General features: G+C 41.1%; 1 protein-coding gene across 1 annotated transcript; it reads right to left on the bottom strand.

The window, feature by feature from the left end:
- LOC140684029 (uncharacterized) lies at positions 1-21,125 on the bottom strand. The gene is made up of 6 exons (XM_072928967.1): positions 21,058-21,125; positions 14,327-14,882; positions 12,488-12,550; positions 5,660-5,734; positions 2,125-2,289; positions 1-495 (listed from the first exon to the last, which is right to left on the bottom strand). Exons 1-6 carry the CDS (start codon positions 21,123-21,125, stop codon positions 274-276), a joined length of 1,149 nt encoding a protein of 382 aa, XP_072785068.1. The 3' UTR covers positions 1-273.
- Positions 21,126-24,761: the final 3,636 nt, after the last annotated feature.

Raw genomic sequence — 24,761 nt, 5'->3', positions numbered from 1 at the left:
TACGGGTGTTGGCTTTTCTTAATCCCTCTGGTTACACGATTAAAATACATACACATACCATACATCCTGTTCTAGTTTCAGTCACAAGCCCAGCCTCAGCATCCATGTCAGAGGCGTAAAGGGATGTCGCCGCAAGAACCCCACAGTCCCAGTGCCAGCCCTTCGGTTCCTATGGTGTGTGCAGTCCCTTTGCCAGCCCAGCAGTGATTACAGCACCCGCCCTACAAATCCCCTTTCCCAGCCCCAGTGATTTCAGCTCTTGAACCACAAGCTTTATTTCACTGCCAGATCTCTTCTTCCAGCTCCTGCTCTGCGTTTCTCCAGCATCACAGGGGTGATCTTGGCTTCGGCTCCAGCTCTGCAGCACTTCAGCTCATGCCCCAGGGTCTCTAAGCCCACCCCACCATCAATATCCCACCCCGCAGTGATTTCAACTCCCGCCCAGCAATGCCCAGTTGAACCCTGAGGTAATGGGCCATTCCAGCTACGTACACTCTGCAACAAAGAGGAACAATGTCAAATAGTTAATGAACTGAAGATAAAGATTGTGCCACTAAAACTTGAAGGAAAAAGATATTTTGTGTGGTGTGTGTGTGCTGGGAGGGGGTGTTACAGACTGAAAAAGAGATACCAGGTACTTTTTTCCATTTCCCTTGACTGTATTCAGATAACTGAAAAAAAAAGAAGGAAGAGTACTCTGTATTTCAGTCAAATATCAAAAACCTAATTCTAATCTCTATCTGTATTCTCATGTCCCTATGTAACATGAAGGAGACCCCAAATTCTCCAAAGGCTCTGACCCTGGACCAATCTTAAACAGAGACATGCTGTCTAGCTGGCCCTTATCCTTCAGTACTCCTCTCATGACAGAGGCATGAACACTTCCAACCTGAAGAAAAGGACAATAAGAGCAAGCTAAACAATTCTACAGCCACATTAACTAGGAACAATATGCTCCTGAGATCTCAGAGAGCTGCTCAGCTTGCAAACCTACAAAAGGAAAGTCTGCCATCCTTCAGAACATGGATCCAGGGAGCTTAATCTAAATGAGCACTATCATACCCATCTGCTGCTAATCATAAATACAGTACTTTTTTTTCCCAGAGGTAACAATTTTTGGGAATCATGGTCTTTCCTGCAAAACAGTTATTAATAAACTGACAATCATAATTTTAAGAGTAGCGATGTGATATTCAGTTTAATAATTGCATCCTGCTTTCTGAAATTGTATTTTAATTACATATAGAAAGATTACTAATTTTTGGCTTCAGCCTGTGCACTAACAGTAAATACCAACAACTGCCATATACAAACTGCAAATTGGCTATGAGTTAGCAATTCCTATTTTTATTTCAGTTTTGTAATGAAAAGAGGACATTGAAGTGTCCTTCAGTCATTTCTCTGTATAACTTCCTTTTCACTGAAATTATAGATTTCTTCTAGTTCTATCTATTCAATCAGTTGAATTCAGGAGCAAAATGCAACACGGGAAATGAAAATTACTAGGACAGTTGTTAATCAACATGAATCTTAACTGTATTACAATATTTGAATTTCCTGACTCAAACCAGTTTTTATCTTTCTTTTTTTCCTCAGGTTTCCCTGAAACTGTCCTTCGCATCTTGCAAAACTGGAATATTCCCTATTCCCTACTGTCAAGTTCATCGATCCATTTTGGCAATTTTGATTTGGGTGTCCCAGATGATTTTATGATTTTTATATAATTTTTTTTTCCACTGAGAGAAACCGTGATATGCAAACCTCATATAACTGTTTAGTGCTGTATTACCACAAATTCACTTTCAGTGCCTGACAGGTAAATGATCCTACGAATTAGCACCCTCATTTATTTTAAATGCAAATCCATCTGCATTGTAGATTTGTCCTGCAGACACTATCAATCCATTTACCAAGTGACAGAATTTTGTTATTCAGTAAAATGTAGCTGCTTCCCAGATAAAAAAAAAACTATTTATTGACAACGGAAACAGTCTTAGAATTATCCTCAAAATTTGTCATAATCTTCCAACGGATTTGAAATCCTCCTTAGTTTCAGTTTGATGCTCTTACAAGACAAACTTTCAAAGATGTTAAAAAAAACCCCACCCAAGAGTGAAATCATACCTTGGTGCTTGTGCCTTGGGATGGGGCTTGGGAGCCCTTTGCATTGGAGGAAGGCAGCTTCTCAGCTGGTTTGGAGGAGATCAGACTCGCTGCGGGAGGCTGACTGCGCAGAACGGAGCACAGGCAAAGCTGCACAGTCTCCTTCAGAGCTTTCAGCTGGGACTCCTGGGGAAATAAGAAACCATCACTTCTCTGTGATGTGCTGTGATGAACACAAGGGCTTACATTCTCCATCTGTATTAAACCAAACACTTAGGAGTAGCTGCTGCTTTTTCTTATTGATGGAAGGAATTAAGACTGTCTAAAGCAGTATTTTTATGTGATTAGGTTACAGTACATTAGACACCAAACTGCCTAGGAAGTCACTGCACTCTCTTCCCATCCCTTCAAGCAGTTTTATCCACATTGATTATTGCAAATAGTACTTAAATATATTTTTTCTGAAAAGAAAAATACTATTTACAAAATATCATACGGTGTCCAGCCTTTTATGTATAATATCTACAGAGAAGTCATAAGTATTGCAAGACACAGACTTTGCATGGAGTTTTGTCTATAACATTCCAAATAATTGGTGTTTTTCTACATTATACATAGATTATAATCCAATTAAGATGGCTTCCCTCATGGGCATATTATACTTTTGCACTATATAGTAAAAAAACCATAGGTCTTTTTAACAGTTAAAAATATGTTTGTCCAGACCCACTACTGTCCATTAAGCCAAAATAAAACTTCTAAGTGGTGAAGTGCTTGCGACTCTTGTTAGAACATTTGTGCTTTACTCCCAGAAAGATAGACAGATATATTGATGGAAACAGAAGTCTGTAATTGAAATAAGCTGAGAAAGCAAGAACAAGGAGATAACTACAGCAGTGAGGAAATCATATTTTAAATCTTTATTTCATCAAAGCAAGACATGTATCAAATGTTAGCCATTGAGGTCAAATCTTACACTCACTCCAGGGGGAGTCAGCAGCATTTGGCATTAAAAAAACATTTAATTTCTAGTTTTCTTCTTTTTATTAAAAATACACCTGTAAATACAGAATGCGTTCACATTTCAATCATCAAAGATTTTTTTAAAGGTATATAAATCAAAGGATACCATGGCAAAAGCTGGTGGAAAACATATGTAAACATGGTGGAAAATGTGTATATAACATTACACATTACATATAATGTATGTGAAATATTGCATATAAAATAAAAATATTTCATAGTCCTATTAATCCTAAGCAATGCCATACAGCATGTTTTAGTTTATTTTCTTAGCAAATATTTTTGAGAAAATTACAAATATTTTGTTTTAACTCAGATAAACTTCCCCTGAACTGAAAACAGGGAATTTATCTCTTAACTGGAAAAAACTAAATGTTTCTTTAAAAAACAAACAATGCCAGTTAGTAGAAGTGTATTTCCACAGGAGGACAAAAGACAACCATAGAAAGATCATTAAAGCAGAGCACAATAGGAAAAATTAGAGATATGGGAGATGGAACATGTTATGACCTGCCCTTTAAGGTAAGTCATTAACTTAGGTTCTTGTTAATAGATCCCTTGGGGCAGATTAGAGTGAAAACCACAGAATTACCTGTGTTTTACATATATGTAAATGTTTTATTGTAGAGCAATTTGGTTGCAGATGAAAGCAAATATGTAACTGTTTTGGTTATTACCTACAGTAACAAATCAATATAAAAGCATAAAAATAACACTTAAGAAAATGAGGAAGAAGTTCAGGGAAGGGAGAAAAAGAAGGGAAAGGGGAAGGGGAAAAGGGGAAAAGGGAAAAAGGGGAAAAGGGGAAAAGGGAAAAAGGGAAAAAGGGAAAAAGGGAAAAAGGGAAAAAGGGAAAAAGGGAAAAAGGGAAAAAGGGAAAAAGGGAAAAAGGGAAAAAGGGAAAAAGGGAAAAAAAGAAAGAGGGAGGAACCATAAAAGTAAAAAGATATCACCATCCCTGGATCCAGTTATGAGACTTAGTCATTGCAATTTTGATGTCCATCGGAAAAAGTACTTCTTTTCAATGTAACATCTCTTGAATTCTACCTTTTCAAGTTAGTGACTGCACAGACAGCATAAATCACCATTTGTTATGGTTAAATGGGCAGAGGTAGCAGACTGGCTAATTTTGCATGATGATATGGACTCAGTCAATCTAGTCTGATATAACCCTAGTGCTTCCTGCAGATGGCACCAATCTGAAATTACTCTCCTCTCATCCAGAAATTTCTCTGGATAATTTCTCATCTCTTAATCCTGCTATCCAGTGCTTATTCTTTCTTGACAGCAGCCATTCCAATTTTGCCATTTCAAAGGTAAAAGAAGAACAAGTAAATTTGTTTCCATCCTGTGAATAGCATAATTCAGTATTGACTTTGCTGATAGGAGATCTATAAATGAACACCAGGAAAGCACAGGTGAAGGAAACACTATTGGAACCAGGGATGTAATTTGACAAAGTTTGCTATAACCTTGCCTAGATGTGATTGTGATCAAAATAGGCTGCTTACCGGCCAAAATGCTGCCCACATGTGATGCATTCTTCCTATGTCCCTGATCTATTTCAGTCCTATCACATGGCTAGATCCACAGAATCATCAAGACTGGAAGAGACCTTTAAGACCATCTGGCAACACAGCACCATTTTAATCACCCCTAAACCCAAGTGCCACATCCAGATGCCTCTTCAACACTTCTACAGGTGGTACCTCCACAACCTCCCTTGGCAGCTTATTCCAATGCCTAACCACTTCTGCAGTGAAAATAAAATTTCTGATGTCTAATCTGTATCTCCCCTGGTACAACTTAAAGTAATTTCCTCTCATCCTTCCACTTGAGACATGGCAGAAAAAACCAACCCCTGCCTCATGATCGTTTCCTTTTAGACAGCTGAAGAGAACAATGAGCGTGAGCCTCCTCTTCTTCAGACCAAACAAGGCCAATTCCCCCAGATGCCCCCAGAAGACCTTCACCAGCGTCACTGCCCTTCTCTGAACTCACTCCAGCACTAAAATGCCATTTTTTAAGTGAGTGGCCCAAAACGGAACAGTATGTGAGGTGTGGCCTTACCAGTTCTGAGTACAGGGGGACAATCACTTTCCTAGTCCTACTGGTCACACTACTCTTGGTATCTGGGGCCTGGTAATTCAAAATTTGTAAACATTCTAAGGGTTCATGGTGGGAAATAGAAAACTGCTCTAGTGTAAATAAACTTATGACTGACACTAAGCCTACAGTCAGCACAAACTGTAGTTCAATAAATACCTAAATCTACTAAAATCAGTGCAAAAATTTTTTGAGCTTTTTTTTCTAATTTGACCATCCTCTTCTTAAATAACTTTGCAGATGTACTTAACTTCATGTATCATAATTAGTTCCACTGATTTCAGTAGCATCTCTCTCAGGTACAATTCATATGTAACTTAGTATTCATCTAAGTAACTGCAAGGCTTACATTTGTTTTTGTCAAATTCCACCAAAACATCCACAGCCGATATAGGTAAACATGCTTACATTACATGACACTTCTTACTTTGTCAAGGGCTGCGTTTTCCAATTTGTCTTTTGCAACAGATAGTTTTTGCTCCAGATCTGTTAGCTGTTGTGCCTGTGGGGATCAAGAAAAAAAGCTGATGCAATCTCCAATGCCTTTTTTGCATGTGAGAGAGGAAAGAACAGAAATTTTGCAAGTAATACATATGGGCTGGGTCAGATTTGCTTTTCCTGAGGAAAAAAAAACATTATGGCCAAATGTGCTCCATTGATGTGAATGCAAGCTTATAATAATTCAATGTCAATAGCAAAATTATTTCCATACTATAAAATATTTAAGATTATGCCATAATATCCTTCTGGAAAATTCAAGGTATTCAAATGTCATTTAATAATTTTGTTCGTTTGTCTGACTTCCGAGTGCAATTTGAAAATTATTTTGTAGTTTTAGGCATTGTGATGCCACCATTAAGCTAATTGGGCATAAACAGACAAATTAGAAAACACCCAAACATTCTTCTTGCATGCAGACACCTTATGAAATTATACTACCTACTACTATACAAGGAGGTAACTCCAGATTTTTTTTCTCCATGTCTTTTCCTGGAAATAGAGAAGGAAAATGCACAAGACTAGCTAACTCATAGCAGGAAAGCAATTTGGGAGACTTGTGTTGGAAGTCAGGATCAGGCTAGTAGCCTGCACCCTGAGTGGAAGGACTTCTGGCTCTGTATAATGTATATGTCATTCATGGAGCACAGGAGTTCAGCAGAAGCTTTTTAAGTGAGTGGCCCAAAACAAAGAGCATCAGAAGATGCTTTTAAATGTTCAGTAAATAAAGACAAGTATTTTCTCTCTCTTTCCCTAGGATATGTATGAACCCAGCCTGTTCACTTGAAGGAAATACATTCTCTGCAAGACTCTTCTGTTTCAGGAAAGCAGATTCCTGAAGTTGTCAGCCTTGTCATTAATAACACATTAGTATACAACCAAAAGGAATAAGGATTCTTTTGCTGTTGTACCTGCAAAAAACCCAGCCTAGCCATTGTTTTCCCTGTTTGAAAAGGGATCCATAGAGAAGGACACTGGACTAGCCACTTATCTTTTCTCTCGGAAATTCTGATTAGGTAAATATACATTTTGTGTATGCAAAATAATAGGATAAAATTCTCAATTTTCAGATAAAGAGCACCACATTTTTATTTCAATATTTGCAAGTGCATTTTCCCTCAACACCATTCCATGCCCTCAGGCTTCTGGAGTACAATCCCAGCCAGAGATTTTTTCTTGGCAGACCTTTCAAGATCTCCTGCACGCTGCTGATTGTAGCATAGCTTAATGGATAGCCACACTACGTAAATGTTGTTTAGTGTAAATCCTGTAAGGTTAACTTGTTTTCTGCTGGGGTAATGACAGTCCTTCCAGCACACGGCATAGATGAGGTGGTGAGCTTAGGCACGCCTGTAGTCCTCAGCAGACAGCTAATGTGATGTTCATTTGCATTAGGCATAGTCTGTTCTGCCAAATGAAATGTCAAGAGTCTGGAATTTTCAGTTCCCAACTCGTGTAAAGAACTGAGTAGTTGCATTTTAAAACAGGAATAGGCATTTATCTTCAGATTTATCACCAGAGTCACAGTTTCATTAGTCAAAACCAAACTTCCTTCAAAGTGCAAGTCAACTGTGACGTGGGAAAGTCTCTTGTGAATTGCTGTCCATAATTTACACTGCATCACATTCCTTACAGCTAACATCAGTCACTGCCACAACATACATATCAGACCATTGGTTTGACCCTTTAGTCTGGCAACAGAGAATTCACTACAGAAATAATCCTTCCACTTTATCAGTTTGCAAAATTTAAGTGGAGTTATTACTGATTTACTAGAGAAAAAAATTACTGATATAAGAAATTGCTAGAATTCAGTAACTTTTTGGATTTTTTCCTAAATATGGTATACAGTATCACTCACAATAAACACGGCCACAGAAAATGTCTGAAAGACTGGACATTGACTCTATATGACGCAGAGACACTTCTCATAGAACTAGACCAAGAAATTTCTCACATCATTAACATTTTTATACTGTTACTTCTTATTTTTCAGTACAGCTATACAAATTAATACGCTCTCAATTAAAGAGAATCAAGATTTGAAAAACTGCATCATTTCAATTGCCACTAAAAAGGAAATTACACAAAATAACATATGACAAACATGAGGCTAGGATGGCACCTCTGATAGCGTGCAGAATTAGACTCAGATGGAAATGGTGAGGACCATACAACTAGGCAACTTCTTATTTCAGCACCATCAGATTTACAGTCTAAATCAGTGAAAAACCAGAGCTACAGTTATGAATTAGAGGGTGTCTGGTTTCCTTCAATACATGCATTACGTAGGCATCTGAAAGTCTTGGCAGTTGACAGAAAGCAGGCAGTGGTGGTTAGAATTGACTACTGTCTTGTTCTGGTTTGAAAACAAAACCAATGAGAGACTCCAAATCAAAAATACAGTTTATTAGGAAAAGTGAGAAAAGGAAACAAAATACCTGCAATAATACAAAAGAAAAACCACTGACAGAGTCAGAATATAACCTGATACCCTTTTTGGTCAGGGTTGGAATGGCTGCAGTCCTCCTGGAAACCCAGTGGAAAAGCCTGAGTTTGGTGTCCCAAAACCCCAAATTATATCCAGTAAGGAATGCTTGGCTTCTCCCTCTGGGTGGAGCATCTCACAATGGGATGCTGTAACTGTTATCAGTCATGCAGTGACAGTCAATAGCCCATTATCAGCTGTTATGCGGCATGATGAAGTCAGCCTGTAGCTTATAGAACTTATTATCCCTAATAATGTGTTGCAAGAGCTCTGGGAAAAAAAAACAAAACAAAACAAAACAAAAAAAAACTCTACTATTTTACATTGCATTTATGTTTATAACTGGTATTTTATAATAGTTTTTTTAGTTCAGTCATGTCTTTCCTACACAGTTCTGGTAAACTTTCCAAGGGAGGCTGCACAAGATCCAGATGCTGAAAAACCACGCTGGATGAACAAACACACCCCAGACTAAAGATCCTGTCTGAAAGCAGTATTCTCTCAGGGAAGTTGGTACAACAGGCCAAAAAGGAAACTGTTCCCAGTTTTTTCTTATCATCTCCTTCGAAGACTGAACTACAGAAATTCTATTTACCATTACAGGGCAATGTAAAAGTAGCAACAAAGATAAGAGCATTCTTTCTGAGCTAGACACATAAATACACAAATAAAGTTATAGGAAAGTGACACAGCTTTTTTTTTTTTTTTTTTTTTTTTTTTTTTTTTTTTTTTTTGGAAAGCTTTCTGCAAGAAAAATAGGAGCTTAATGGTACTTTGAACATAATGAAGAATGCTTTAAAATCTGTTAAATGGACTAGTTTTTCACATATGCAAAGTTAGCTGAATTCTGCAGCTGATAATTTTAATACGTGCAGAGGCAAATCATGGGGGAAGTGGATGTACATGAGGTGCTTTAGGATCAAGCCTAGTCACCAGAACTATACAAATAAAACTGTATTAGAAAGCCTGAAACTTGCATCTTCATATATGTGCCAGTACACAAAGTACTTCTGTAAAAATTTATCACAAATTTAAAATATGTAATCAATTATCACAAGCCCAGAAAGCAATCCTAATGTTTACACAAATTGTCTGCCAAAGCAGGTGGTTTTCTGCTTGTTTTTTTCCTTCCTTTGTTTTTCTTTTATTATTTCATCTCTTTCTCTGTATGTAATATGGAATCTCATTGCCTTCATTAGAGAAATAAATAATTTAAAATTCTGGAAAATCAGTTTACTGTGGCATGTAATTAACTTCGCTAATAGAGAAGGAAACACACACGGCATCAGTTTTACTTCAGAGGGAGGAATGGTACAGATATTTACCAAGTCCAGTCAATATGATGCAAAAATAATTTCACATAGTTTTGTATTTGACTCTATGTATTTGACTGCATCCCCAAGAACCACAAGAACTCTCTACCACCAGCACCGGACCTCAGAGCAGGACCAGACCTTTCCACAGGCTCACTGCTCTGACAAGACCACATCCAATGGGACTGCAACCACCATTTGGACTGCCACCACCACGCTGACCAACAGGGTATCAGGTCGTGTTCTGACTTTGTCCCTTTAAACCAGCGTTTCTGTACTATTGCCATTATTGTAATTTTCCTATTAAATTGTAGCCCTGACTTGAAATCTTTCACATAGCACTTGTGTGGGGTTCATTCCCTCCACTGTTTTACCTTCCACTCAGCACAAGCAGATACTTTAAAAGTTTTCCAGACTATACTAAATGGCTTCTACTCTGCTTAGTGTGTGTGTGTGTGTGTCTTCAGACATGAAACACACATGAACAAGCACACTGAACCTACCCTCCCCCCCATCTCATATGATTTAGGAGAACAGCATAAGGCTGCTGCTCCCTCTGCTTCACAGATCCAATTTTCTTGGACAGGAAAAGTATTTATGAATAAACCAGCAAAAAATATTTCTGGTTACATATAAAGGATATACCAATATTGGCAAAGCAGGCATTCAGTTTCATACGGAATTGCACACTGTCAAGAGATATTTCAATTATTTACAGATAAATATATAATACATAGTTCTCAGTACGTGGGGCTTTGGAATTCACAATTCATCAACATTCTCCATCTTTGAGTATTTTAAATTACATAAGATCATAGCTTACCTAGAAGGCAAGTAACTCTCCTTATTTTGCAATAAAAGCACTCAGAGGAGAACCCACACTACCATTACCTACATCTCAGCTGGTGGTTCTAGTGTTCATTCATAATCAAGAAGAGTGGAAAATGGATTTGTAGAAAGTTCTCAGGGCCTGACAGAAGGTCCACACGGCATGCATCCATATGCAAACTTTGAGACAAGACATACTCATTTAGAAATGCCATGGAATAGGACAGATATTGTTGAGAGAGAAATGGAGCTAGAAACAAGTTTCAAAGGATGGCCTTGCAAATAAGACTAGATACTTTGGACAAACAGAACTATGAAAGATGTATTGTAGTGGGACCCACTTTAAGGCATCTACAACATGGCATGGCAAAAAGCTAGGCCAAGAAACACTTATAGTATATTTTCATTAGGAAATAGCTGGCTTCTGATTGTGATGGTGTGAATTACAAACATCTGCATTGTGTCACCCTTCTCATGAGACTGAAAATGGAATAAAAGTTTTTAAAACGCCTCTCAGTTGCCCCGTCTCTGGGTCAGGAAAAGGGTATTGTCCTATAAAGAACCATGTCTATTCAAAAAAAATCAAAGACTTGAAGGTGTAATTCATGTGGTCAAATGTAGACATAGCCTTCAGAATATAACCCGCCAAGGATTTGAAGTGGAGACTATGATGGAGAATGCCACATCCAGTCAGATGAAACCATTCCCATCCACAGGAGACACATTTCCTGCCTTTAGTACAGTTCCCCACATGTGTGCCTTAACTACTACACTGCCACAGGTCACTGAAGCAGTCTTAGGAGAGGGTGGCTTTCACTGCACGTGTGTCAGTGGCTTGCTGGACAGCCTTTCTGCCGTGTTCACTTGTTTATGTGCCCGTTTTCTTTTTCATCTCCTGTAAGCTTTTTTCAGGTGGGTAGTACTTGGCAGGAGTTCCCTTGCTAAGCATTAGTGGACACCCTACCATAACTCAGATCCTTTTTTGGGATCACTGTGTGTTAGCATAATGAAAACAACAGGAAGATAATAGTGCTGAGCAATCCTACTGCTTCAGCCAAAGAAAACAAACTTTCACAGCAAAGCAAGATTAGAATTTTTGATCTTTACCTCTGAAGAGCCTTGGACTAAACCTATGCATTAAAAAAACAAAAACAAAAACCAAAACCCAACCAAAAAAAAAAAAAACAACCAAAAAAACCCCAAGCAAAGAGCAAGCACGCAAAAAAAAAAAAAAAAAAAAAAAAAGCACAGAAATCACACTGTTGTTTCAATGGCCCACTATATTACTCTGTATTTCTCTGTATTTACGTATTCACAGCACTATAGATACTATAGAGAAACAGCAGAGAGAGTTAAACGCTTCCAGAAGACAATCTGGAACTCATAGTGACATGAATGACTTGTAAGTAATTCTAGGTCTAGTAACTTGGAAGATGACTACTTCATGTCCATCCTTTGTGCTGGGAATATATAAAGGGACTACTCCACTAACAGTCATCAGTCAGATGACCCACATCTCTCTCCTCTTCCTTTTAACAGGGATTAGCTTCTCCCTGTGTTAACAAGGACTAGACACCCTTCAGCAATGTCTTTATGTTTTGTCCTGACCTCCTTTATTGTAAAAATTTTTATTATTTTTTAAAATGTGCTAGCTAGTGCAGACTATTGATTTGGATTGTTTTAGCAGCAGATGTTTCTTTTTTCTTAAGTCTTAAGACCTAAGGAACACTACATTGCTCAAGCTTATCATGAACACAGAGATTTACTTTAAATGTTAACAATAGTTGACTTTGCCATGGAGGAGTGCTAATTAAAGGAAAAACAAGAAGCAGCTGTAAAATATGATATCATTCAGTTAAAAAGATGACGTTACAGAAGGTATGGAATAGGGCAACAGGTTTTATTCATCAGCAGTAACCTAGAATTTTGCTTTTTGCAAGCACAAAAATATATTCTATTTCTGAAAATCCATTATGGTATTAAGTCTGTCTTGATGTTTTGAGTTCTTTTCAGAACAAACTTCTTCCTGAGAACTGCAATAATAAAGGCAGCTACCATATTCCTACTTCGCTACGATGCTCTATAAATGCTAATATACTTTAGCTAACTATAGTGAAATAAAACTTACCTTAAAAATCAAATCCTTTTTCCCATAATGAAGCTCTTTCAGCTGGGCTTGGATCTTTTTTGACTGAAAATGAAGATAATCAAATCAGGTTTTGGGTTTTTTAAATTTTAAATATTAAAAAAAATTATGTGAATTCTGAGAACAGCAGAACCTAGATCAGATTTATAATGTAGAATGTCCCCCTCCAAATAATTGTCGATTGCTTTTCCAGTTTCACAAGTCAAACCAACCAAAAGTACTGAGGAAAATGCAAAACGGCACACAACTAAAACACATACCTGAGTTAGGACTGTAAAGAACAGCAGCTGGGCTTACACATTTTGGACATGAGCTGTTATTAATACTTGCCATGAAGCATAACTGAAGGCATCAACTTCAAAGTAAACAATCTTATTCTTAGAAGCAAAAAGGCTCCATAGGCTTATAAAAGTCTTTGTAAAGATCAGGGTGTTGCAGGTGTACTACTTTGGAGCTACCTTCTCAGTTTGTAACCATGCCCTTGAAAGTACAGGCATAGTTATGCTTATTTATATCAGTTTAAGCTGATATTTACTTTATATATTGCTAAATATATCCTTAAAATAATTCTAACTAGTAGTCTATATATTATTTTATTAATTGAAACAAAAGAAATAGAAATTGATTTTTTGTACTAAACTCAACTATTCAAGGAACATTATTTCACCATTTACCCAAGCATCCTCTCAAAGTAATAATTTGTTTTTAATAAAATACACAATCCCAACTGATAAACAAGACACTCTCTTGTATTAATTAATGCCAAGTGTTTCGAAGTCCTTGGAATGGATTAGAAATCTGTTTCACATTTACTGAAAGAGCATTCCATAAACATAATGTATTACAAAAGGAGTATATCTTAAGTTGGAATTTTAAAAAAGATTTTATTTCTTACCAATTGATGCAGTCCAATTCAGTGACAGACTTTTGGGAAGGCTGAATAAATCTAAGGAATGGTATTCTGTAAAATCTGAAACTAATAGCAAAGATCAGTGCAGCAAAATTCTTTGAAACAATTTGGATTTTGAAAAACTTAAGAAAAACATTTCTAATCCTATTATTTCCTACCTTTGAGAATTTAGCAGAAACTTGACTTTCTAAGTACTGATCTCAAAAGGCATAGACTCTAATGAAGAAAATGCTTTCAATCATCATTAGGAAAATTTTAGTACAGAGGAAATTTTTTATGCTTTGGTTTCTTTCTGGCAAGGTGCAATAACCTTAAGAGCAATTATAGATGCAAAAAACCCAGACTAAAGTAATGTGAATAAATCAGATTCACATGTAATAACTTTTTTTTTGGAAATTAAAAGAGAAATAAAGGGAATGCTTATAAGAGTGCAGGTACTTCTACATTGAGGAATTTGCCAAAGACAGGATCTTTATTCCCCTGAAATAAGGAAGCATTCTGGAAATCAGTAATAATGGATTGTTCCTGTCTCAACTTCAAAACAAGCCTTTGGCAATTCCTGGCTTAGTGTAGACAAGGAGTTCATGTAAATGAAATCAGTTTTATATATTTTATAGATGCATATATCTATAGAATTATATCATAGGCACGCCTAGATGATTTTATCAGTCTAAAACTAGAGTTTGCAACTTGCTTTCTAATACATTTGAACTGCTTCTTGTGAAGTCACAAAAATAAGTTGGGATGACAGCACTTCAGGAACACTCACCATATAAGCATAATATATATATATTTTCTACTCATATGTGTTTTTGTATATATATAAAATACACCAGGACCTCAGTACAAAATACTTTGATGCAAATTTTTTTGGGTACATTAGATTTAGAACAGAGAGGAATCTTCCTTACCTCTTCTGCGTGCAAAGCACCAAGCTTGTTTCCTGACCAGAGCTTGTTTTTGAGGCTCGGGCCGCCCGAGCCGCCGCCGCCCCCCGCCCTGCGCTCACAGACACCGCCCCGCGCGCCGCTCGCGGTGCTGCTGACCCCACAGCCCCTGTGCACGGCACCGGAACCGCCGCGGAAAATCCCGTCGGGGGGCGCCGGCGTTGGGGACGATTCAGGCAGTGTAGAAAAAACAGACACGGGTCCTCGAATGCCGACGTCCTCTTTTTCGCGCCATCTCGAGAAGGTCAAGCGAGTCCGCGACAAGCCACTCCCAAGATGGCGGCCGCGGGCGGCGGGCTGCAGTACCGCCCTCTGCCCACAGGGCGGCAGCACTGCCGCCCGCCACCGCCGGGGGCCGCCGCTCGCCTCGGGGCCGCGGGCGGGGCCGGCGGCAGAAAAGAACGGGCGCGATGCCCTCCGGAACCTGCCCTGCAGCAAATGCCCCAAAACATCCCGCGCGGAAAAGAACGCCAGCAAAAAAACCCCTGCCTCTAACCCAACAGGAACCAAAAGCAAAAACCTTCTCTTTTAAACTGCATTTCAAGCTCTTTTATTTTTATATTTTTCATATTTATATTCACATTCGGATTTATAACGTATATTAATGTGTAATTGTATTTTTATAATTTCTCACATTTATTCCTTTATTACAATTTATATTTTTATGCATTACTTAATACATTGCTTACATATTTCTATAGATAGATTTCTATTTCTAAAAGGTTTCTATTGCTTAAAATAAACCCCTGCCTCTATCCAAGTAAAAATCTTTTAAAAACCCCTTTTCTTTTAAACTGCGTTTAAATTTATCTCTATATTTCGCATTTATATTCAAATTTACGTTTAAAATGTAGATTGATGTATGGTGTTATATGAAAGTATAAAATAGAAATGAAAATAAATATTCAGAAGAGATAGAATAGAAAAATCTCTGCATACATTGAATATATATTTCTATATTTAGAATGATATCAAAATAAAAGGTATATTCATTTTTCTTCCATTAAAACCCTGCCTCTAACCAAATAAAAAGCCCCTTCTTTAAACGATACTTGAATATTTATATATTGTTTTCATCATTATAGTCACATTTGCATTTCTACTTTATAGTGACGTATTTAGAAATATATATCATATATATATATATCATATATATATATATATATATTAAGGTAGCAAGATAGACAAATTATTATTTATATTATATTTCACACATACTGCTAATACTTATTTTTACTTACCTTTGAATTTTTTATATAGATCCCCAGCAACAATATTTAGAGCATCTGCAAATAAAAGACTGGGAAACAGTTATTTTACTCCATCAGAACTTGGGAAAGGCCAGATTTAGATCTCTCCAAAGGGTCAAAGCTACATAACACCAGTTAATACCATTTACTGTAGAAGCTGAACTGATTTTGGTCTACACATAAGTTTCCTGTTTCTGCCAAACTTCTGCATGAATATTAAAAGTCTGAAGAATGACCACAAGCAGATCACCTAAACCTACAAGCTCACTGTTTCCCATTTTTAACCATGCCAGGATCTTCTCTTTTGATCACGTGAGTGGACATTTCCCTCTAAAACCTTCTGACCTAACCAAGAAGTCTCACCATTACCAAAGTTTCACACCAAAAGCAAAGCACCTCTGTCTGTATCATGCCTGCTGATGGTGCCAGCACACAGTATGGCCCAAGGTGTCTGCCCCATGGATTTCCCCGGGGTATTCACACTTTTCCAAAGGTAGCCAGCACCTACGCTGACTCTGAAAACAATTGCCCTTGCAAGAAGGGTCCATGGCAGCTCGGGGCACTCGTGGTCAGCCACAGGGCCTTGACACACAGAACAGGATAAAGGGACTTGGAGGATTCCCACAGCTGGCCTGCACTGACAGATAGAGCAAGTCCCTTGGGATTGTGGAGTGAATTCTGCCTCCCAAGGACTGCAGGCTCACATCCACACCCAGGACTATTCAGAAGAGCTGCAGCAAGAGCAGACATCGGGCAGCTCAGGGTTTCTCTAAGCACAGTCCTACAAGCCTGTGGGAGCCACAGGTAGCCAGGAAGTTCCTGAGGAATCCAGACCCTCAGCCAGCAGCACAAAGTCCCAGAGCTGCCAAATCAGAGAGAACTGCCTTCCACCTCTTTTCGCTCACACACTGATGCTGAAAACTGCCAGACAGGCTAAAAGTCACTCAGGGAGATATAGAGGGTGTTACTGATAAAGAGTTCTAGGGAAGCTGGATGGCCAGCATCCATCAAACTATCTTCTGGAAATCCCAGCTGTCACATTTCACTCCACTTTTCCCTTTAACTCAGGCTTTCCCCTTCCAGAATCAATTCTTCCTCCCCACCCTCTCCCACTCCCTGTGCAGATAGCTGGCAACACGCACAAGCTGGATCCACATGTGGTCACTGAAATTTGGCTGCACAGCTGACCTTTGCTGCTGCCAAAGGGAGGGAATTCCAGGCCAGAGCACCCCTCTCTGCCTGCCCTTCACTTTTCAGAGCTAATTGGCTTTTCTATCCCTTTCAGCACAGCACAGCATGGCCTCGTGGAGCTTGAAAAGCAGCAGTGGTTTTTATCACCATGGTGCAACGGAGAGAAGACTTCAGAGCATTTTCTGGGAACGCCACATACAGTTATATTACACTTGCAGAATTGTCTGGCTATTGTGTCTCCTAAGTCACACAGTGGACTACAAACAGTGCTGTTTCAGGGAAACTCTCTACAACCACTGAAAGTAAGTCACTAACTCTGTTAGAGCAGGCAATGGACTCACATGTTCACAAAAACTGACTACACATGCTAAAGCCAGACGCTTTGTAGGTAAATGAGAAACACCTCTGGTTTGGGGCCCATCCCTCAGGCAGCAGGTTTTTTTTGCATGGACAGGATGATTACTACTTGCGGGGCTATATGAAACACTTACCTTTTTATCCAAGTTATGAAAGAATAGCTTTGAAAAGCACAGTAATCCAAGGCCAAAAAGACAGGCAGACAAATGGACAGATTTCAGCCACTCGTTTGGTTTTCTTGGCGAGAGCTTTTTGCTCTTCCAAGGGCTGACCTTATGCATTTGCCAGGTCTGGATGATCCACTTGAAAAAAAAAAAAAAAAAAAAAAAAAAAGGCTTAAAGGAAATTTCAACAGCAGACTCTTCTGGAGGTGTCTTCTGTCAATCTCCAGCTTCCCACAGGACTTGGTGCTTGTCTGGGGCTTTTGAGGAACAGCTCATAAATTGCTGCTATTCAGCCACTGGCAGTTGAATCCTGCTTTATTTAGTTTTTGGAATCTTGTAGTGGATCCTCCCTGCTTCCTTCCTCCAGTCCCTGCTCACATTTAGTTTCAGTTTCCTGGAGCTAAGAGTGTTGACCCCTTTAAAAGCAGCAGCAGCAGCAAGAAAACCACAAAGCAAGAAAACCCTGTCCTGACCATAAATGTTGTACCCTCTGCATAGAGAGAAACTCCACCAACTTTTCAGGAAGAAGATGCAACAAACTCTTTTGCAGCATATCCTGATATGACAGCCTTGCAGCATACAGAATCCAGCCTAGCAAGGAAAAAATAAAAAAAAAAAGTGTTGTGTTAAAAAAAATGCACAAGGAAAAGGTGCTATTTTACATGGATCACAGTAAAGCCACAACAACCTAAGGGTTAATTTCTTCATGAGAATGTTTGAAGTCTAAATTTGAAATCTGTTGTCAACTGCAGCTGGCTAAAATGGAAAGGGCTACATTTCTTTGCTTACCTTGATGCCTACTGGGATCTGCTTTAGGGCCAATTTTGCATGAAGCTCCTGGGAATTACTCATCTGTCTTCTTGCATGAGATGAAATATATCTGTTAGAAGGTTGCAAAATGTGTTAGGATGCATTGCAGTGCTGTGCTCTTCCAGGACAGAGGCACAAAGTCTGATTCTTACCGTAGCTGGGACTTTGGGGATTCCCAGAGCCATTTTCATGGCATCTAATTTTAGGTCCTTTTCAGACAGATTTGTAATGACAATTTGGTTTATAGCCCCTCCCTCTGTGCCAGGGGCAGGAAAGTCTATCAAAGCAAATGAGGGAATTCTTCATCCTGGAATTCTGCAGGAATTCCCAATCCCGGAAATCCGGGAATTCCCCATCCTGGAATTCCGGGAGTTCTCAACATTGGAAATCTGGGAATTCTCAATCCTGGAATTCCCCAGCCTGGAATTCCGGGAATTCCCGCTGCTCCCTTTGCCTTTGGAGCTGCCCTTCCTGGCAGAATTCCCAGATTTCCTGGCGGAATTCCCGGATTTCCTGGCGGAATCCCCGGATTTCCCGCCGGGATTCCGGAATTTCCTGTCGGAATTCCCGGAATTCCGGGTTTTTTCCGGGATCTCTCCGTGCCCCAGCAGCTCCCGGAGCCGTTTCCGCTCCGGGGGGTCCCGGTAATTCCGGCTCCCGTAAAACTGAGCCACGGAAAGTTGGGAACGCACCGGGATTCCCGGAATTCCCGGATTTCCTGACAGAATTCCCGGATTTCCTGATGCCATTCCTGCATTTCCAGCCAGGAGTCCCGAATTTCCCGTTGGAATTCCTGAATTTCCAACTGGAATTCCCGAATTTCTTTCTGGAATTCCTGAATTTTCCGCCAGAATTCCTGAATTTCCTGTCGGAATTCCCGGATTTCCGGCGGGGATCTGCAGCCTCCGGGCCGGCGCCGCTTTCTCCACGATTTCCTGGGAATTTTGGGAATTTTTTTGGGTATTTTCTGGAGCTGCTCGGAGCCGTTTGGGCGGGGGGGTCCGGAATTCCCAGCGGGAGCTGAAAAAAAAAAAACGGGAATGAGGGAGGGGGGAGGGGCGGGAATTCCCAAATCCCAAAATTCCCAAATCCCCAATTTAGGGGATTTTTGGGGAATATTTGGGTTTTTTTGGGATTTAGGGGATTTGGGTGTTTGGGATTTTGGGGATTTTTGGGGGATTTTTGGAGGATTTTGGGATTTAGGGGATTTTTGGGGTTTGGGATTTTGGATTTAGGGGATTTTTGGGGGATTTTTGGAGCATTTTGGGGTTTGGGGGGATTTAGGGGATTTTGGGGTTTGGGATTTGGGGATTTTTGGAGGATTTTGGGGTTTGGGGGATTTTTGGGGGGGATATTTGGGGGGTTTTGGGGATTTGGGGGACTTCAGGGGGGATTTTTAGGGGATTTTGGGGGTTTGGGATCTGGGGGATTTTTGGGGTTTGGGATTTTGGAATTGAGGGGATTTTTGGGGAATATTTGGGGTTTTTGGGGATGTAGGGGATTTGGGGGTTTGGGATTTTGGGGATTTTTGGGGGATTTTTGGAGGATTTTGGGATTTAGGGGATTTTTGGGGTTTGGGATTTTGGATTTAGGGGATTTTTGGGGGATTTTTGGAGCATTTTGGGGTTTGGGGGGATTTAGGGGATTTTGGGGTTTGGGATTTGGGGATTTTTGGAGGATTTTGGGGTTTGGGGGATTTTTGGGGGGGATATTTGGGGGGTTTTGGGGATTTGGGGGACTTCAGGGGGGATTTTTAGGGGATTTTGGGGGTTTGGGATCTGGGGGATTTTTGGGGTTTGGGATTTTGGAATTGAGGGGATTTTTGGGGAATATTTGGGGTTTTTGGGGATGTAGGGGATTTGGGGGTTTGGGATTTTGGGGATTTTTGGGGGATTTTTGGAGGATTTTGGGATTTAGGGGATTTTTGGGGTTTGGGATTTTGGATTTAGGGGATTTTTGGGGGATTTTTGGAGCATTTTGGGGTTTGGGGGGATTTAGGGGATTTTGGGGTTTGGGATTTGGGGATTTTTGGAGGATTTTGGGGTTTTGGGGATTTTTGGGGTTTGGGATTTTGGATTTAGGGGATTTTTGGGGGATTTTTGGAGCATTTTGGGGTTTGGGGGGATTTAGGGGATTTTGGGGTTTGGGATTTGGGGATTTTTGGAGGATTTTGGGGTTTGGGGGATTTTTGGGGGGGATATTTGGGGGGTTTTGGGGATTTGGAGGACTTCAGGGGGGATTTTTAGGGGATTTTTGGGGTTTGGGATTTTGGAATTGAGGGGATTTTTGGGGAATATTTGGGGGTTTTGGGGATGTAGGGGATTTGGGGGTTTGGGATTTGGGGATTTTTGGAGGATTTTGGGGTTTTGGGTTTTTTTGAGGTCTAGTGTTTTTTGGGGGGGGTTTGGGGGGGGGGTTGGGAATTTGAAATTTAGGGGATTTTTGGGGGATGTTTGAGGTTTGGGGGGATTTTTGGGGGATTTGGGGTTTCAGGCTCACCCGGGCGGGTCCCGGCTCCGTTTCGAGGCGGTTCCGGAGCTGCTGCGGATCCGGGAGAGGCTGAGCAGGGCCGGGATCCCGGGAACCCGAACCCCAAATCCCCAAATCCCCAAAATCCCAAACCCCAAATTCCCAAATCCCCAAAACCCCCCAAACTCCCAAAACACCAAATTTCCAAAAATCCCAAACCCCCAAAAAACAGATGGCAAGGTTCTCCCCCCCCCACGCAGTGCGCATGCGCGGTTCCCTTTGCAGTACGCCCGCTTTGCGCATGCGCACTGGAATTTCCGTACAGCATAATGGCCGCCTTCCTACAGCAGAGTTCCATTTTCCGTACAGTGTCATGGCCGCCCTGCGCATGCGCACTGGAATTTCCGTACAGCATCATGGCCGCCTTCCTATAGCACAGTTCCATTTTCCGTACAGTGTCATGGCCGCCTTGCGCATGCGCAGTACCAGTTTCCGTTGCGCTGTTATGGCCGCTAGGCGCATGCGCACTGGGTTTTCCGTACAGCATCATGGCCGCCCATCTACAGCAGAGTTCCATTTTCCGTACACTGTCATGGCCGCCTTGCGCATGCGTAGTTTTATTTTCCCGCGCGGTGTCATGGCCGCTAAGCGCATGCGCACTGGAATTTCCGTACAGCATCATGGCCGCCTTCCTACAGCACAGTTCCATTTTCCGTACAGTGTCATGGCCGCTAGGCGCATGCGCACTGGAAATTCCTCTTCTGCGCGCAAAGCACCAAGCTTGTTTCCTGACCAGAGCTTGTTTTTGAGGCTCGGGCCGCCCGAGCCGCCGCCGCCCCCCGCCCTGCGCTCACAGACACCGCCCGCGCGCCGCTCGCCGCGCGCTCCCGCCCCGGCACCGGCGGCTGCAGTACCGCCCTCTGCCCACAACGGGGGCAGCACTTTTCAAGCGAGCCCGCCACCAGGGACTCGCAAGATGGCGGCCCGTGGGGACCTGGACGGAGAGAGGCGTATTACGCCGATGCCCGTCGGCCCCCGCCAAAAACCCGCACGCTCGCGGTGCTGCTGACCCCACAGCCCCTGTGCACGGCACCGGAACCGCCGCGGAAAATCCCGTCGGGGGGCGCCGGCGTTGGGGACAATTCAGGCAGTGTAGAAAAAACAGACACGGGTCCTCGAATGCCGACGTCCTCTTTTTCGCGCCATCTCGAGAAGGTCAAGCGAGTCCGCGACAAGCCACTCCCAAGATGGCGGCCGCGGGCGGCGGGCTGCAGTACCGCTCTCTGCCCACAGGGCGGCAGCACTGCCGCCCGCCACCGCCGGGGGCCGCCGCTCGCCTCGGGGCCGCGGGCGGGGCCGGCGGCAGAAAAGAACGGGCGCGATGCCCTCCGGAACCTGCCCTGCAGCAAATGCCCCAAAACATCCCGCGCGGAAAAGAACGCCAGCAAAAAAACCCCTGCCTCTAACCCAACAGGAACCAAAAGCAAAAACCTTCTCTTTTAAACTGCATTTCAAGCTCTTTTATTTTTATATTTTTCATATTTATATTCACATTCGGATTTATAACGTATATTAATGTGTAATTGTATTTTTATAATTTCTCACATTTATTCCTTTATTACAATTTATATTTTTATGCATTACTTAATACATTGCTTACATATTTCTATAGATAGATTTCTATTTCTAAAAGGTTTCTATTGCTTAAAATAAACCCCTGCCTCTATCCAAGTAAAAATCTTTTAAAAACCCCTTTTCTTTTAAACTGCGTTTAAATTTATCTCTATATTTCGCATTTATATTCAAATTTACGTTTAAAATGTAGATTGATGTATGGTGTTATATGAAAGTATAAAATAGAAATGAAAATAAATATTCAGAAGAGATAGAATAGAAAAATCTCTGCATACATTGAATATATATTTCTATATTTAGAATGATATCAAAATAAAAGGTATATTCATTTTTCTTCCATTAAAACCCTGCCTCTAACCAAATAAAAAGCCCCTTCTTTAAACGATACTTGAATATTTATATATTGTTTTCATCATTATAGTCACATTTGCATTTCTACTTTATAGTGACGTATTTAGAAATATATATCATATATATATATATCATATATATATATATATATATTAAGGTAGCAAGATAGACAAATTATTATTTATATTATATTTCACACATACTGCTAATACTTATTTTTACTTACCTTTGAATTTTTTATATAGATCCCCAGCAACAATATTTAGAGCATCTGCAAATAAAAGACTGGGAAACAGTTATTTTACTCCATCAGAACTTGGGAAAGGCCAGATTTAGATCTCTCCAAAGGGTCAAAGCTACATAACACCAGTTAATACCATTTACTGTAGAAGCTGAACTGATTTTGGTCTACACATAAGTTTCCTGTTTCTGCCAAACTTCTGCATGAATATTAAAAGTCTGAAGAATGACCACAAGCAGATCACCTAAACCTACAAGCTCACTGTTTCCCATTTTTAACCATGCCAGGATCTTCTCTTTTGATCACGTGAGTGGACATTTCCCTCTAAAACCTTCTGACCTAACCAAGAAGTCTCACCATTACCAAAGTTTCACACCAAAAGCAAAGCACCTCTGTCTGTATCATGCCTGCTGATGGTGCCAGCACACAGTATGGCCCAAGGTGTCTGCCCCATGGATTTCCCCGGGGTATTCACACTTTTCCAAAGGTAGCCAGCACCTACGCTGACTCTGAAAACAATTGCCCTTGCAAGAAGGGTCCATGGCAGCTCGGGGCACTCGTGGTCAGCCACAGGGCCTTGACACACAGAACAGGATAAAGGGACTTGGAGGATTCCCACAGCTGGCCTGCACTGACAGATAGAGCAAGTCCCTTGGGATTGTGGAGTGAATTCTGCCTCCCAAGGACTGCAGGCTCACATCCACACCCAGGACTATTCAGAAGAGCTGCAGCAAGAGCAGACATCGGGCAGCTCAGGGTTTCTCTAAGCCCAGTCCTACAAGCCTGTGGGAGCCACAGGTAGCCAGGAAGTTCCTGAGGAATCCAGACCCTCAGCCAGCAGCACAAAGTCCCAGAGCTGCCAAATCAGAGAGAACTGCCTTCCACCTCTTTTCGCTCACACACTGATGCTGAAAACTGCCAGACAGGCTAAAAGTCACTCAGGGAGATATAGAGGGTGTTACTGATAAAGAGTTCTAGGGAAGCTGGATGGCCAGCATCCATCAAACTATCTTCTGGAAATCCCAGCTGTCACATTTCACTCCACTTTTCCCTTTAACTCAGGCTTTCCCCTTCCAGAATCAATTCTTCCTCCCCACCCTCTCCCACTCCCTGTGCAGATAGCTGGCAACACGCACAAGCTGGATCCACATGTGGTCACTGAAATTTGGCTGCACAGCTGACCTTTGCTGCTGCCAAAGGGAGGGAATTCCAGGCCAGAGCACCCCTCTCTGCCTGCCCTTCACTTTTCAGAGCTAATTGGCTTTTCTATCCCTTTCAGCACAGCACAGCATGGCCTCGTGGAGCTTGAAAAGCAGCAGTGGTTTTTATCACCATGGTGCAACGGAGAGAAGACTTCAGAGCATTTTCTGGGAACGCCACATACAGTTATATTACACTTGCAGAATTGTCTGGCTATTGTGTCTCCTAAGTCACACAGTGGACTACAAACAGTGCTGTTTCAGGGAAACTCTCTACAACCACTGAAAGTAAGTCACTAACTCTGTTAGAGCAGGCAATGGACTCACATGTTCACAAAAACTGACTACACATGCTAAAGCCAGACGCTTTGTAGGTAAATGAGAAACACCTCTGGTTTGGGGCCCATCCCTCAGGCAGCAGGTTTTTTTTGCATGGACAGGATGATTACTACTTGCGGGGCTATATGAAACACTTACCTTTTTATCCAAGTTATGAAAGAATAGCTTTGAAAAGCACAGTAATCCAAGGCCAAAAAGACAGGCAGACAAATGGACAGATTTCAGCCACTCGTTTGGTTTTCTTGGCGAGAGCTTTTTGCTCTTCCAAGGGCTGACCTTATGCATTTGCCAGGTCTGGATGATCCACTTGAAAAAAAAAAAAAAAAAAAAAAAAAAAGGCTTAAAGGAAATTTCAACAGCAGACTCTTCTGGAGGTGTCTTCTGTCAATCTCC

This window comes from Taeniopygia guttata, chromosome 4 (assembly GCF_048771995.1).
Source record: "Taeniopygia guttata chromosome 4, bTaeGut7.mat, whole genome shotgun sequence".
NCBI classification, from domain to species: Eukaryota; Metazoa; Chordata; class Aves; order Passeriformes; family Estrildidae; genus Taeniopygia; species Taeniopygia guttata.
Note: the sequence above shows the minus strand (reverse complement) of the source record. Positions and strands in the feature narration are given on the sequence as shown.

Coding starts and splice junctions, on each gene's coding strand:
- LOC140684029 (XM_072928967.1), bottom strand. CDS start 21,125: ATGCGCCTAGCGGCCATAACAGCGCAACGGAAACTGGTACTGCGCATG. Junction 14,883..21,057: donor CGCAAGGCGGCCATGACACT/GTACGGAAAATG, acceptor TTAAAAGAGAAG/GTTTTTGCTTTTGGTTCCTG. Junction 2,290..5,659: donor AAAACGCAGCCCTTGACAAA/GTAAGAAGTGTC, acceptor TTATTTCCCCAG/GAGTCCCAGCTGAAAGCTCT.